Below are 16,689 nucleotides of genomic sequence, written 5' to 3'. Positions count from 1 at the left end.
GTGTGTGTGTATGGAGAAATATGTGTACATATAGACATAGATAAAGGTTGTTTTTAAGATAATATTATGCCTAATGGGTCAGTGGGTTTTTCCCCCTGCATACATCACACAACAGGATGAAGTGGGCAGGTAGTCTGGGACTTGTGGGCCAGCTCCATCATCTTTAATGTACAGCTGCCAGTGTCTGCTGCTGTCATCTCTAGGCTAATGGAATAGAGTGCAGGGGAGTAAAGGCCAAAAATCTTTAAGGAGATGATTTAGAACATGCACCCATCACCTTTACCAATATGTCACTGACCCAAGCTTAGTCCTGTGGACAGGCCTAGGTGCAAGTGTATGTACCTGCATGGCTATGTGGCCGATTGACCCTTGGGAGGGGGGTTCTGTTTCTATAAAAACGAGGATGGATTCTGGGCAGCTTCCAACCAAAGTAGGAACAGCTCTTTCTCCTTTCACTGCTTCCAGTATTTTCTTAAATTTGACATTCTGTAAATCCCTCTTGGTATTCTATTTGAGCCTTTCAAGCAAATGCAGATTTGGTCTTCTTTACCAGAAGTTCTGCAAGGCCTGAAAGGCCCTGACACTGGTGCCTGGTTTTGTTCAGCAGGCTTGCGAGTTGTTGGTTCAGTAAGCACTGTGTGTGGAGGAAGGTGCCAGCACTCTGCACACTAGCCCCGCCTTTCCTCAATTTTCCTTTCCGTGCGCAGATATGTTTATCCTTTTGTATTTGTTTTGAATCCTTAGATTTGTTTTTAAACACATCCTGACTTCTGTGTTTGTCCATTCTGCATTTTAGATTCTTCCAAACAAGTATATTGGTATTGTTGATCTATTATTAATAAGAAGAGCTTTGTTCAGATGCTTTGGGGTATGGCATATTGGGCTTTTCTCTATTGACGACTAAAGGTTACTTCCTGCTGTCTTTGCTGATTATCATCTTGATTTGGAGATAATGTAGGGAGATGTTTGTGCTAACATTTCCAATTTCTAAATGCCAGCATCAGTTCCACATTTGCAAAGAAACTTCCAAACCCTTCTTAATTTGTACTTAGTGCACATGATAGTTCCATGGTGATAATTTGCAGCTACCACAGCAGTATCAATTTGAGATTGCTTTTTTGATTGTTTGGAAAGGTTTTTGTTCTTGAAACGACTTAGATAAAACTATGTGAGATGAAATTACATATCTTAACAAACATTCTTGTATCTACCACTCAGGTCCAGAAATAGAGCATCACTGCTGCCCCAGAGATCTCTGATGTATTTCTTTCCCATTGCAACCTGGTTTTATTTCCTTGGCCATTAGTTTTGTATAAGTGTTGCTCTGGTTTTGAGTATTTCACATTAGATAGGTCATATTGATACTTATGCTTACAGAGGGTGGTAGAAATAAAAATTCATTTACTTCCCTCAACTTAAAAGAAAAGCAGAGTATGAAGCACCTTGGTGGCTCAGTTGGTTAAGTGTCCGACTCTTGGTTTCAGCTCAGGTCATCATCTCATGGGTTCATGAGTTCAAGCCCCTCATTGTGCTCCACACTGACAGCATCAGGCCCTGCTTGGGATTCTTTGTCTCCCTGTCTGTCTCTCCCTGCCCCTCCCCTGCTCACTCTCTGTCTCTATCTCTCAAAATAAATAACACAACTTAAAAAAAAAGGCAGAATATGCTGCAACTAATTGGAATTTGTTGTTTATAAATTTTTATCCAACTTAAAACTAACAATATTACTAAGCATTTTTTATTTTAAAACTTTCATTAAATTTATTGAACTATCCTATTTTAATACTCTTATTTTTATGTAATTTTACTATTTAAATTTCTTTGACCTTTACCTATAGTCTGAACACTTTCAGTATTCCAACCAAATAGAAACTCATATTTAAAAAAAGCTTTTAATGATAGTGCTTCAGAATTTTAGCAGAATGCTTAAAATTAATCATTGAACTGCTTGAATTTTATTTAAAGGTGAATATCATCATAATGAATCTTGGAGGACTCATTCATGCCCTTACTTTCAAAATAAAAGTATCGTCTACTTGCATTCAGTTGTTTCCCACTTGAAACCATAACTTTTAACACCACACTGTATCACCTTGGCCCTTAAGTATTCATATGATACTTATTGCAAAAGAGGAGTGATTTGTGACATACTGTGAATTCTTACTAATGGATAAGAGGTAGGCATGAGGAAAATTGACTAAAAAGGGGCATTTCACATTTATAGTCAGCAGAATTCTAACAAGTGCCTCAAGATTCTATGTTCTCCAAAGGGCTCCACAGATTTAGGGAGAGATAAGAAACCCTTGACTGGTCACTCGGTCTCCTCACTTAGGCAGAGTTGCTTCTGTTGACCGATATGCCCCTCCTCATTTGTAAAACACTAAGAATTTTGGGTTAGCAGTTTGTACACCTGACTGCCCTAGATGATCATCTCACCTGTTAGGTTTTTCTGATTTAGAAATCAAGGTAAAAGTGGGTTGATCAGTAAGAAATACATGAGACTGTACCTCCTAGTGCCTCTTGAAGGTAGGATTTACTACCCAACCATGTGGAATGAAGTCAGCCAACTACTTCCATTTGTCAGCTCCTACAAAATCTGTCACAGCCCCACTTGGCCTAAGGTTACACTCCACAAGGAAAGCCTGCATTCCCTGACTGACTCAGGCAGATTTAGAGGGCCAGACATTTTAGCCCAGTGCCAGAAACTCTTCAGGACAATCCAAAGCTCCCTGCCCAGTTGGCCAAGGCCTTATTAGGCTGATATGGCTGTTCTACATCATCATGTTCTCCACAATTTGCAGCCCACTTTATTGCTCTTATTCTCCAGTCTACCTCTGCCTGCTTTCTTTACACAGGTGTTGATTCTAATAAACCTCTTAAACCCTGGACTGTTTTCTTCCAGTAAACCCAACCTATGTTAATTTGAGGTTAAATAGTATACTTGTTGTGTCTCTGGTAATGGCTATGAAGTTGTCTTTTCTATTAGTTCAAATGAATCTTGAATGAGAATGTCAGTCACTCCATCCATCCATCCATCCATGTGCTCACAACTTCCAAGTTGTCTTCCATGTGCTGTTCACTGGGTTTTGTCTTTAAGGAGATAGATGAAAGAGAGAAGATATTTATGTGTTAGGTGACTATGGAAATACAAAGGCTAGAAGTGGAGAGCTTAATAAATAAGCTGTCCCAGACTGATGCACAGACTACAGTGATGGCAATTGGAATGAAAAAGAAAGTGGTGAATGGGAAAGGATGATTTTGATTGAATCACTATAAGGACGTGGTGACTGATGGCAATGTCGGACGGACACCAACAAACCTTTGAAATGAAAGGAAATTAAAAAGCCTGGGTGGCTCAGTCAGTTAAGCATCAGAGTCTTGATTTCGACTCATGTCATGATCTCCTGGCTTGTGAGTTCAAGCCCTGTGTTGGACTCTGCTCTGATAGCACCGACCCTGCTTGGGATTCTCTCTCCCCATCTCTCCCTGACCTTCCCCCTCTCATAAATAAACATTTTAGAAAAGCAGCATATATGAATGTGAATTAAGTGCAAGTCAAATCAATTTTTTTAATGTTTGTTTATTTTTGAGAGAGAGAGGGAATGAGAAAGAGAGAGACAGAGCAAGAACAGGGGAGGGGCAGAGAGAGAGAGAGGGAGACACAGAAACTGAAGCAGGCTCCAGGCTCTGAGCTACCAGTATAGAGCCTGATGCGGGGCTCGAACTCACAAACCGTGAGATCATAACCTGAGCCTAAGTTGGAGATTTAACCAACTGAGCCACCCAGGTGCCCCTGAAATTAATTTTTGTAGCTTGCTGTAGTTTGTTTTGGGTCATTGACTATTTCTTTACTTTTATTTGTTAACAAAATATCTTGTGTTTTACTAATGTCCCAAATAGAGCCTGTGTAGTCACTAGTTAAACTCCCAACCTTATCAGTTTATTAAAGTGGCCATTACGAATTTATTAGGTCTCATACTTTTTTTGTTTATTTGTTTTATATTTTCTCTGATGTTTCGCTTTCCCCACTGTTATACTGTTTTTCTCTTCACAACTGTTCACCTCAGGGTTATTGTATTTTAAGGGATTTCTCTTCTGATTTCCAAATCCAGCAGCAAATGTTTGCCCTTTGATTTTAACAACACACTCCCTGTAATTCTGAGGATCAGTCTCACCGCGTTTTGTAGCCAGCACATGGGTGTTTGTGGATAATGGAATCTTCCAGGGTCTTGCTGGATATAGTGTTTTCTTATTACTACTAGATAAGTCTCCATAAAGAAGTGTCAGTGACAGGAAGTTGAATTCACTTTTTCCATGCCAAAATGAAAAAGGTAGTTCAGGATTCTACTTTGGGGTTTGATGATACCTGTCTTTCATATACTCTAGATGATCTTGATCTCAGCCTTGCATAAACTAATGGGATACTAGTGTGGCCTATTTTCGAGTATATTCAAGCTGAAGAGCGATGGTTTTATACTTTTCAAGTATGGCATTTACTAGACCCTCTACATGAGAGTAGTTACATTCTATTCTCCGCTTTTTTGGAGAAAACATTTTGCCAAGTTACTCTGAATTCCCTAACACTTTAAAGTAAAATCTATTTTAATTGACTGTTAGAGCACATACAGAAATCCTTTAGTTCATTTTTTAAAACTTGTGTCAGGCACAGTATTTTTCATTGATTGCATACCCTGTGCTGCTTCATAAGAGTCTGTGGCCTAAAAATTGGGAACCATTCTCACAGATTATGGAAACCTACTGGTAGACTTACTTACTGTTCTACATCTGTTATTGATATTGAGGAGATAGCTTTGCATGAATTTTTCATTTATCTCATTTTGGAAAGGAATAAAACAACACAATTCAAATATACCTTTTCTCTTTTCCTATCACTGGACTTACATGCAATGGAAATATCCTGAAAAATTCAGTCTAACTTTGGAATATCAATGAGGTGAAAGTGTTTTATGCCATGCAGATCTTCCTCAAGTTATGATGAGGTTATGCCCCAATAAAGCTACAGTAGACTGAAAATATCATAAGTTGAAAATACATTGAATACACCTAACCTGCTAAACATTATAGCTCAGCCTATCCCACCTTCAGTGTGCTTAAATGTGCTTAGATTAGCCTACAGTTAGGCAAAGTCATCTAACACAAAGCCTCTTTCATTATAAAGTATTAAATATCTCATGTATGCTATAATAAATGCTATAATAATGCTATACTAAATGCTATACTACAATTGGAAAACATGGTGGTTCTATTTTTGTCAGTCATTTACCCTAGTGATGGAGTGGCTGACTGGGAGCTGTGGCTCGCTGCCTTTAGGGGGTAAAGGTTGTACGCTTTATTGTGTTGAAGTAATTTGCATTTCTGATTAAAGTTTTCCTGGGTATTTTTGAAATATAATAAATTTATATACCTACCTTCATGAAAACAAGCACATTATTTATACATTAATGATATACATATCTGTGCATAGACACACATGGTAAATTTTGGAGGTAAATTTTCCTTTATGTCACATTTCTTTCCTCGAAATCCCATAAAGTGTTAAGCACTGTATTTTCCCATAAGAACACTGAATTAAGAATAAAACCTATTGATATACTATCTTAATCAAAGTTAATGATTTCAAAATGTGAGAATAGACCTAAAGAGAGATTTTAAGACTTCAAAAATGGTTTACCTCAATTATGGGATTATTTCCAGATTGTTGAGCAGACTAAAAATGAGGTGATACTTGTAAAAAGAATTGATATATGTTTAAAATATTGCTAAATGGACATATATTTCTAGACTTGATGAATATCGATGAATTTCTCATGTACTGAAGTAGAATTCTCTGCCCTTACCTTACTTTGCTGTGATACAAATCAATGGAATACGTTCACATGTGAAACATACTTCAATGGATTTATGCACACTTAGATAAAACGTAAAATCTTTTTAAAGTCACTAAATTGGTTAATAACATATATATGCTAGGATTGTCCATGTTCATAAATAATATCACCTTGATGGGCTGCAGATAACATATACGGTGGATTATTGCAATGTTCAAAAGAGCAGCTATAACTTTATTACTTTTCTCTCCACTCGAAGAAGGATCTTGAAAAAACAAATAAGTGAGCATCCCATTATCATCAAGAATCTTTTCATTCTGTTTTGATCTATTAAAAATGAATGATTAAAAACTCTAACTTTATTAATGACTAACAAGACGACAATTGATGTCCTCACTTGTGGAGAGATTCTTCTCTCTGTCCACATCATGGATGAATTTAACTGTTACAAATATATATTACGGTACAGATTAAGTCCCACTGATTGGCCTAACTAACATAAAAGTACTAGCTGTGGTAAGCATTAAATATTTAAATAAACATATCTACCCTTTTTGTGTGTTAATAAAGTTGCATGTGAATTATTTTGCCATGGGCAGTACAAGTGAACCAGTACAGAGTAAGGAAATGACACTGTGTAGTAAATTTAATCTACAGGAAGAAAACATGAGAACTAGCAATGGTAATGAAATATAAAATAAAAAACTAAATTGACTTTTTCTGTTTTAACATCTTTAAAAGGCATAAGGTTTTTTTAATAATTACTTTTTATTTTAGAGAGAGAGAGTATGAGCAGAGGAGAGAAAGAGAGAGAGATGGACACAGAGAGAGAATGTTAAAGGCTTCACACTCAGTGCAGAGCCTGACCCAGGACTTGATCTCACACCCTGGGATCATGACCTGAGCCAAAATCAAGAGTCAAACACTCAACCAACTGAGCCACCCACTTGCCCCTGCAAGGCATAAAATTGTATAAAACAATTATAACATAGATTACTGGGTCTGTGACACACAGAGATGTAATTCTATGTGACAATTGGAATTGAGTTAGCATAAATCTGGAATAGATGCTAAATTGAGGTGCATATTTTAATTCTGAGCCACCATAAAGTTTTAACTAAAAAAATAAGTTAAAAATCATTGAGCAATTAACATGTTGTAATAGAGGAGCGCCTGGGTGGCTCAATCGGTTAAGCGTCTGACTTCGACTCAGGTCATGATCTCACGGTTCGTGGGTTCAAGCCCCGCATCGGGTTCTGTGCTGACAGCTAGCTCAGAGCCTGGAGCCTGATTCTATATCTCCCACTCTCTCTGACCCTACCCTGCTCACACTGTCTCTCTCTCTCTCAGAAATAAATAAAACATTAAAAAAACTTTTAGAAAAAACATGATGTAATAGAAAGAATCCACTTAAAACAGAAGAATGCAATAAAAAACTGACAACAAAAACCAAAGACATGAAACATACAGGAAACAAAATAGAAGATATAAATCCAAAAAAATAACTAATAACTCTGTATGTAAATGGATTAAACATTCCAAAGGCAGAAATTGTCAGACTTGGTAAAAAACCCAAAAACACAACTGTGTATGGTTTACAAAACACTTTAGATTCAAAAATATGAATAAGTTGAAATTTAAAGGATGGAAAAAGTCTTACTATGCAGTTAGCAACTATAAGAAAGGTGGGATGGTTATAATAGTATTAGGAAAACTAGACTTTAAAACAAAAAAAATGTTTGTAAAGGAAATGACGGATATTTTATAATGATAAAATTGTTAATTCATTGGGACTATATAACATTTAGAAACATACCTGCACCTAACACATAATCCTAAAATCTATGAAAGAAAGAGTAACACATTTGAAAGGTGAAACAGATAATTCAAAAATCATAGTTGGGGACTTTAACACCTCAGTGTTGATAATGGTAAGGATATATAAACAAAATCTATAAGAATATAAAGTACTTGAAAAACACTGTCAACCAAGCAGTCTTAAGAGGTAGCTAGAGAACATACCACATAATAGGAACAGAAAATACATTTTATGTCAAGTGCATAAGGAGCATTCTCTAGGATAATTACATACTAGGCTATGAGACAAGTTTCTATGTTTTAAATATGATTGAAATCATATATGATCTCCAACACAATAAAATGAAATTAAAAATTAACCAAAGGAAATTTGGGATTTTCACAAATATGTGGAAATTAAACTATACACTCCTAAATAACTAATATATCGAAGAAGAAATCATAAGGTAAATTAGAAAATATTTTGAGATAAGGGAAAATGAAAGCACACCATATCAAAATTTATGGGATGAAGCTAAAGTCATGTGTGGAAAGAAATTTATAGATTTAAATGCCTATATTAAACAAGATGAAAGATTTTACATCAGTGGTCTGACCTTCCACTTTAGGAAACTAGAAAAACCTAAAAACTTTAAAAAGGGGGAGCATATTAAATGCAAATAATAAAGAAGGGAATAATCTGTATGCCAACATATTAGATGATTTAGATGAAACTAACAATTTTCTAGAAAGAAACTAGCAGTTTCCTAGAAAGGCACAAAGTACCAAAACTGACTGAAGAAGAAAAAGAAAATACAAATTTTTTTTAACATTTATGTTAGAGACAGACAGCATGAGCAGGGGAGGGGCAGAGAGAGTGGGAGACACAGAATCTGAAATAGACTCCAGGCTCTCAGCTGTCAGCACAGAGCCTGACGCAGGGTTCGAGCTCCATGAGCTGTGAGATCATGACCTCAAGACCTGAGCGGAAGTTGGACGCTTAACTGACCTGAGCCACCCAGGCGCCCTAGATATAGAAAATATAAGCATTTTTATCACAAGTAAAAAGATTGAATAATTAATTTAAAAATCTTCCCACAAAGAAAAGTCTAGTTACAGAGGGTTTCTTTGGTGAATTCCACTAAACATTTAAGGAATCAAGGCCAGTCCTTCATAAACTCTCACACCATGCTTTTCAGTTTTGGGACCTGGCTCAGTAGTTGTCAGCCTTGAGAGCCACTTACCTTGCTGCCTGGAGGAGCTCTTCCAGAAGGCGTTATACAACTGAAACACAGGGCTTATACTTCATATGCACTGGGTGAAAGGCTGATGACGAATGTTTACATAGTCTCAACATTTTATCCATATGTTATTTGTTACCTGCCTTTACTTGCAATTACTAATTACTAATCAATTATTAAATATCCACAATAGGCAAATCCTTAGAGACAGAAAGTAGATGAATGATTTGTAGGGTCTGAGGGGGAAGGCAATGGTGAGTGACCCCTAATATACATAGGGCTTCATTTGTAAGCAATTAAAATACTCTAAAATTAGTGATGATGGTTACACAACTTTGTAAAATATTCAGAACCACTTGTTTGTACATCTTAAAAAGATGGATTTCATAATATATAAATTATATATATTTATTACATGTTGGTATGAAAAATGAGGACCTCTGGTGGATGCTATCATAACCAAATGACCTGACTCCATGTCACTAATAAGAAGGAAGGCTTACCTGCTGGGCATGCATGAGGTTTTCTTCTTGGAAATAAAACATTATCTGTTCATGAGAGGACAATCAGAATATTTGAGACAAAGTCAAGTAGCTTTAACTCTTAAAAATAATGTCAGTGCCATGAAGGATCACCCACGACTGACACAGAGATTGTCCTGGTTTAAAGGAAAGTCAGTTCAATCAGTCTGTGATCTCAGTTTGGACTTTGACATTACTGGGATTCTTGAATATGGACTATAAACTAGATAATATTCTTCTACTAATGTTAAATTTGATAGTAGTGATGATAGGATTATGATTATATGGAATAATGTTCTTAGGAGATACATCCTGAATATTTAGGGGGTAAATTTCTATACACACACATTTTAAGAAAATAATTTTTTAAAGTTTATTTATTTTGAAAAAGAGAGAGAGGCAGAAAGAGAGGGAGAGAGAAAATTCCAAGCAGGCTCTGCGCTGCTGACAGGGCTGACATCGAGCCTGATGTGGGGTTCAATCTCACAAACCGTTGGACTATGACCTGAGCCAAAATCAAGAACTGGATACTTACCTGACTGAGCCACTCAGGTGCCCCAAGAAAATAAATTTTTAATAAAAGAGAAGAGAGAGAAGTGAATGTGGTAAAATAGTAACTGAACTGGATGAAGGGCGCCTATGTGTTTATTTTACTAGTCTTTCACTTCTGTGAATTTAGAAAAATGTGAAGTGCAATGTCGGAGTGGAGGGAAAAAATCATTAATGAGAAATTTCAGGTGAGCCGGAAATGACAAAGGATAAAAATAAATAGTGCACTCCATATTTGACTTCCCATACATTATGTTTATCATACTAAAATAGTCATAGTTTGTACATGACAGTCGTATCTAAAATGGTCAAGTGGTGGGCGGGGGTAGAGATGGGCCAGAGTTTTCCTTATCATCACATTTGCATTGTCCTTTTGAATATAGCAGTCCCTTTGGTTTCCATACACAACTGCAAATTTTCTACCTAGGAATTTTCATGTGTCCAATGGGAGAATGTGTTTATATTGATTTTATAAATGTTTGTTATTATTTACTTAGGACAGCATCTGAAATAAAATGTTTCTTCCTGAGAATCCAAGAGAATATTTATTGCTTCCAAAAAAAGGCTTTTATTTCAACTAGCTTCTCAGAGGAACTCAAATAACATTATTAGAATAGCTAGAAGTATTAAAATGATACTGTTTAATGAGATAATTGATGATAAAAGAAGGTAGTGAACAATGTCGGCAGGTGCTTACATCCATCATCATATCTATGACTCTTTTCCGAGTCGGTCACTTTGAGCATATGTGCAACATGACAGACCTGGAAACCAACCATTCTCATGCAGTGGCCAAGAGCATAGCTTTGTTTCAGGCAGGTTGAACGTGAACTTTGGCCCTCTCTTTCCTAATTGTATGACTTTAAACAACTATTGACTTTTTTTCTGGACTTTACTATTGTAACCAAAGTCTGAGAATGTTAATAATACATATCCTCAAAGACTGTTGAGAAAGTTTATGTAACTGAAATAATGCATTTTAGATGCTCAGCACAGTAGCTGCCCCCACGTTCAAGCCCATGTCCATCACTACCATTGTCTGCATCGTATCACCTCTGTTACCAGGAATGTCCGTCCTGATTTTTGCCCGTTGGAACTCTTCTAAATCACATACACCTGAAGATTGCTATTTAAATCACCGAATGGAATTGAAACCCTTAATGTCAGAATCACTTCACTGTTACTGTACGATGTTACAGTCATTTCACTGTTACTGTAATATTGAATATTTTTAGAGTAAACTATCTACCACTAATGGTTCCTGGCTATATGGATTGGTATAGAGCATCCATAAATAATACCATTATTCTCTAATAATGTACCATAAAGTGCCCTATTTTCCTAGAAGTATTTTTGTTAGATTATTAGTATTACTGATTGCAAGTCCCTTTCCTGTTTTAGTATACTTTTTTTAAAGGAGGTCTTTTTTGGTTTTTTTAAGTTCATGCATATATTTTGAGAGAGAGTACAAGCAGGGAAGGGGCAGACAGAGAAGGAGAGAGAAAATTCCAAGTAGGCTCTGCACTGACAGTGCAGAGCCAAACATGGGGCTCAATCCCATGAACTGTGAGATCATGCTCTTAGCTGAAATCAAGAATCAGACAATCAACCGACTGAGCCACCCAGGTGCCACTGTTTTCATGTTTTTGATAATGATGATATTAATGTATAAAATGTCCATATTCCCCTGCTGTGTAAGTTGTATAATTTCTATGTCACGTGCTACTCTGTAGAAGAGTGCAGCCAAATGAATTTTGTATATGTTGGTTATTCTTTACTTTGAGGAGTATCTAAAATCAATGTTACCACCTTCAACAAGCTAGTTTTATAGGGAAAAAAGTAAGACTATTTATTCCTGGGGCACCTGCGTGTCTCAGTCTCTTGAGCATCTGACTTCAGCTCAGGTCTTGATCTCATGGTTCATGAGTTCAAGTCCTACATCTGGCTCATTGCTGACAGCCTGTCAGCAGAGAGCTGTCCCCCTTTCTGTACTCCTCCCCTGCTTGCACTCTCTCAAAATTAACATTAAAAAATGTATTTATTTCCATTTCATTCTCAGAATGAATTTTATTTCAATCATATGTTCTTTAGTTCCATATCATTTTATAAAAGCTTCAGGTGAGACTGCTTTTGTTTGTTCCTTTGGTGGTTGTCCTGGGTCGGGTTGTCCAAAAACTGACTTTTAGATGAAGATTCATGGATATGTGGTTTATTAAGGAACGGCTGGAAGGGGAAAAATAAGGAAGGGGAGAGGAGAAGCAGAACAGAATCAGTCATCCCAATAAAATGAAATTTAAGTTCCAACCTCACCTCGATCCCGTGGGATCCTCTGGAGATGAAGTTACACCACAGAGTTTTTGTCCTGTTTGAAGCAAAGATTTGAAGCTTTCAAATTCCTGCCCCATAGGGATGTTGGCTGCAGCATCACCCAAGGGACCATAAATTCCCAAGGCCCTTGAGGCTTTCAGCAGCTCTAGCAATCCGACATTGGTTCTCTGAAGAAGGTAACAGGTATCCCTCCATGCCCACCCACCGGGTGGGAGCCTCGTGCAAAGAAATATCCTAGGGTAAAGGACACAGTGCCACAGCATTTGCTGGAATCGTATTATTTTTTCCCCTTGTTTTCTCCTCCTGTAATCACTGTTAAAGCGGAAAACATTTTTGGTTCTCAGATAACAATGATGATGGTATATGTGGATAAACTTTGTTATCTAATCTGAAAAATGTTAGTTAAACAGAGTTGGGCATTTAATGGAATTTTGATCACTACATTTAGCACAGACATACAATATGTAGAAGTAATGATTCATGCTGTCACGGAATTTTCAATTTCATCTTAAAAAGGACATCATATAGAAAAAACAATTGCATGGAGAAATACAATTTAATCTGGAACAGGGCAATCTGATACATGTGTTTAGGATGATGGAATAGAATGATTAAGGTTGGTCAAACAAAACAGTGTTCAATATGTATATTTTGCACAATATTTTAATGCACATCAGTTGTATAGAGAAAAACATAGGACATTCCTTCTGGGAAAATATGCAGAACTAAGGTGAAAATCATTTCATTTCCATATGACATATGTTTATTTTAATGTCTCTGGCAGCTCATTATATTTCAGCTACAGACTTCCTCATAGTCTCATCCTGTCCTATATTTTACTTGTATCAGCTTAGATTATAATACCAGATTTTGTTGTTTCACCTTGGCCAGTGACCGTAAGCTGCGTGGAAGGGCTAATAGAATACATGGCTGACTCAAGAGTAAAATCATGTTGATAAATACTGTAATGCAGAAGTCAAACCAATAATCCATGATTACAGTGGTATGGATAAAACATAGTACTTCTATTAAAAGATCAGTTGTACAAGGACAGAGTTGTCATATAAACTGGACAGGCCCAATATAACCTACGAGTTTTGTGGCTCTTATTAATTTCATAATGCTTTTTATAAAATAGGATAATAGTATGCAGTTTATGAAAGGTAGTAGTACTCTACTGGGTGAATAACTTTTGTAGTGTTGCTTTCACTTCTCAGATACATTTAAAGGACAAACACAAAATTGAAAGAAGTTAGATGATATGTGCAATTTTTGGAAGGCTTGCAGTTGAAAAAACCCTTGAATGTTCTAAACGTTTTCAGTCTGAAGAAGAGAAAGCCTAGAGAAGATACAGTGGCCATGTTTAAGTGTTTGAAGGAACATAATGGGGATCAGATTGTAGATTTTGTTCTCTGTTGCCCTGAAGTGGAATGTCTCAAGTTACCACTCTCCATATATACAATGGGTTGTATCTGAATCATGAGTCTTCCTCTGGTACTGTCTCCTTAGCAGTGTCATCTGAGGCTAGATACCACTTGTCAGGGATTCTTTAAAAGAAGGAGGTGAATAAATTAAGTCTGAGGCTCCTTCAGTCCTAAAATTTCCTGAATCCATTTGTGAAACTGCATAATTACAAGCTGTGTTCTAGAGCACACTTGACAGTGAAATTTACCCGCCCTGTTAAAAGCTTTAAGAGTAAATATTCTTAAAGCATTAAAATACATATGGTAGGTGGTTAAGAAAAACAAAGTAGGTGAAAAGAAAAACAATGAATAATTCATGTCTTGATCATTTAAGGCATACAGCATACTTAAAAAGTATTTAATTGTATTTACTGCATCGGAACATTTTATTTTATTGTAATGCGATGTTTTCATGTTTAGGTTTTTGCTTCCAGTGACTGCAACAGCAGAAAATTGTCTTCTTACTATTTACTCATATATGGCAACTCATCTTGACAAGCAAACAATTATTTTGAAAGAAGGTAAGTTAGATATGACTGTTGTCTCCTACTCTCACTGTATATGCTCTTGTCATCCAAGGTCAGCGCCTGAAAATAAAGCGACCTTAACATTAACTGATGTTTATTAAACTCCTGCCATTTTCAAGAGCTAGGTTTAGCATTGAGAGTATAATATAGCAGTGTCTCTTAATTGCGAAAGTTGAAAATCTAGTAAAAGACATATAAATAAATAAATACAAAGAATGAATTAAGAGCATTGTACATGAGCCTTTTGGAGCATTGGAGATGTGGGTGTGGTGCAGAGGCTAATGCTGATGTTTGGGGTCTGGGATGACTTTATACAAGAGAGAACATCTGGGTAGAGCTTGACAAATGATCTGGAACAGGATAATGTGGGCAAAGGGCAGTATAACAAAAGAATGGGGGTCTGATGACAAAAGGCAGGGAGTAAAGGGGCCACTGCACCCTTTATTCTATAATAGTGGAAACCTTCCGTGATTTCTGAGTATCACTGATTTGGAAAGGGAACACTGGGATTTGAGCTGAATTAAAATGGAAGAGTGTTCAGTAGGCCAGCTGGGAATTGCTGCAGGGGAAATGGTGAGAGACTAAGAGGAATATTTACAGTGTAAGACTCGGAGGAGAATGATGGAGTCAGTCTCAGAGGAGGAGAAAGGATGAAGAGTGGGGAAAACGTGTCATCTGCGTAGAGTGTCAAGGCCTTAAGTTTCAGTGCTGCATTGGATGTCTTTTCTGTGTTTGTACCAGTTTTCTCCTGTCCTCCACTTGCTTCTCCAGATGTGTCCCACTCCTGTGGAAACTCTTTAGTTCTATTCTGCCTCAGTCCTAGGGCATGACCTTTCTGGAACTTTTCAGAAGAAATAGAGACCATCAGGCAGGAACACTCTGAACTTTGAAAGCCTGCAGCTGACCCATCATCTCTTCTGTCACAAACCTGGGAAAGGCCTGGGACGCCTGGGTGGCTCAGTCAGTTGAGCATCTGACTTCGGCTCAGGTCATGACCTCACGGTTTGTGGGTTCGGGCCCCGCGTCGGGCTCTCTGCTGACAGCTAGCTCAGACCCTGGAGCCTGTTTCACATTCTGTGTTTCCCTCTCTCTCTGACCCTCCCCTGCTCGCGCTGTCTCTCTTTCTCTCTTTCTCAGAAATAAATAAAATATAAAAAAAAAAAAAAACCTGGGAAAGGCCAGACTCTCCTGCCTTAGACCATTCCTTTCTCTGAATCCCTTCATCCTGGGACCTTGCTTAGTTAGCTAACCTTGCTTTCTCTTGGCCTTCAAATTATGCCTCCCTCTTAGCTGCTTTGGGGGCCAGTGCAGGATGACAGCTGGCGGAAACAAGGAACTATATCCTCTCCCTGGACAGACTTGTTCCCACAGAGGAAAAAGGGTGAATCTAGGCCACGCATTCCTGCTGTACTCCTCGCAAAGTTACCAGTCAGATAAACCACTTGGTTTCCCACAGGGAGAAAAATAGCAAAGGAAACTGAATACTTCGAATAGCATAGCTCTCTTTAACAGGAAGGATATGTCAGGGATGAGGCAGAGCATTCTTCAATTTTACTGCTGTTACTTCCCTACTGAGCAGCAGTTCACACTGTGGAACCTTGGGCCCAACCCCTCATACTCTGTCTGGAATTCCACATACCATGCTTTCCTGGGCTTCTTCTCACCTCATGGACTGTTGCTTCTGAGCACATATATATTACAAATTTTATACACGGTCTCAAAATTTGAGAGATTTCTGACCAGTCCTGGTGTTATATTTTTATATTCTTCTAACATACGTGAGTAGTGGGCGAGATTTCAGGTAACACAACATAACAGAAAGAGCAGTGGATAAAGTATCATAGAATGTGGGTTGAAAGTCTATTTCATGTTCTCATCTCACCATTTTGCCTTACACTTTTATTGTTAATTCTCAGATCCCCAAACATCTGTTATTTAGCAAAATGCGTATGGTAGAAGAGTAATAGGTTTGTAACAGTATCTATTTCGAAAGGCTTTTATGAGGATTCAATCGAGTAAATAGCTAGAAATTATTATTACTATTATCATTTCATTATTATTACTATCATAACTATTATTATAATCGCTTTAACACTCATATTTTTCATAATATCCCCCCAAAAATAATGAGGAGTTACTGTATAAAATATTGCTATTTCTTTAAAAGAAAAAAGTGAATAGGTCGTAGTGTTTGTTTGATTGAGTGTGAAAACTGTGGATTAAAAATAATGCATCCATTTCGGTAAATATTACTATAGAAAAATATGATTTTTAAATATTCTAAAATATCTTTAGAAATATGTAGAGTCATAAGTTATAATATAGATTTAATGCTTCCTAGGCATAGGGTACTCTGCTAACTACCTTATACTTGATGTTGCATTTAGGCCCCCTAACAACTGAGTTTGATACTC

The 16,689-nt window shown here is 37.1% G+C and overlaps 1 protein-coding gene across 1 annotated transcript in view; it reads left to right on the top strand.

Moving 5' to 3' along the window:
- The window catches only part of CFAP47 (cilia and flagella associated protein 47), a 500,885-nt gene that overhangs the window by 138,364 nt on the left and 345,832 nt on the right, over positions 1-16,689 (top strand). The window contains exon 27 of the mRNA XM_039256279.1: positions 14,169-14,269. Within this exon, the coding sequence (XP_039112210.1) occupies positions 14,169-14,269 (101 nt within the window). The remainder of the gene's footprint in view (positions 1-14,168; positions 14,270-16,689) is intronic.

Source organism: Hyaena hyaena, unplaced genomic scaffold (assembly GCF_003009895.1).
Source record: "Hyaena hyaena isolate Hyena2069 unplaced genomic scaffold, ASM300989v1 scaffold_12, whole genome shotgun sequence".
Classification (NCBI taxonomy): Eukaryota; Metazoa; Chordata; class Mammalia; order Carnivora; family Hyaenidae; genus Hyaena; species Hyaena hyaena.
Note: the sequence above shows the minus strand (reverse complement) of the source record. Positions and strands in the feature narration are given on the sequence as shown.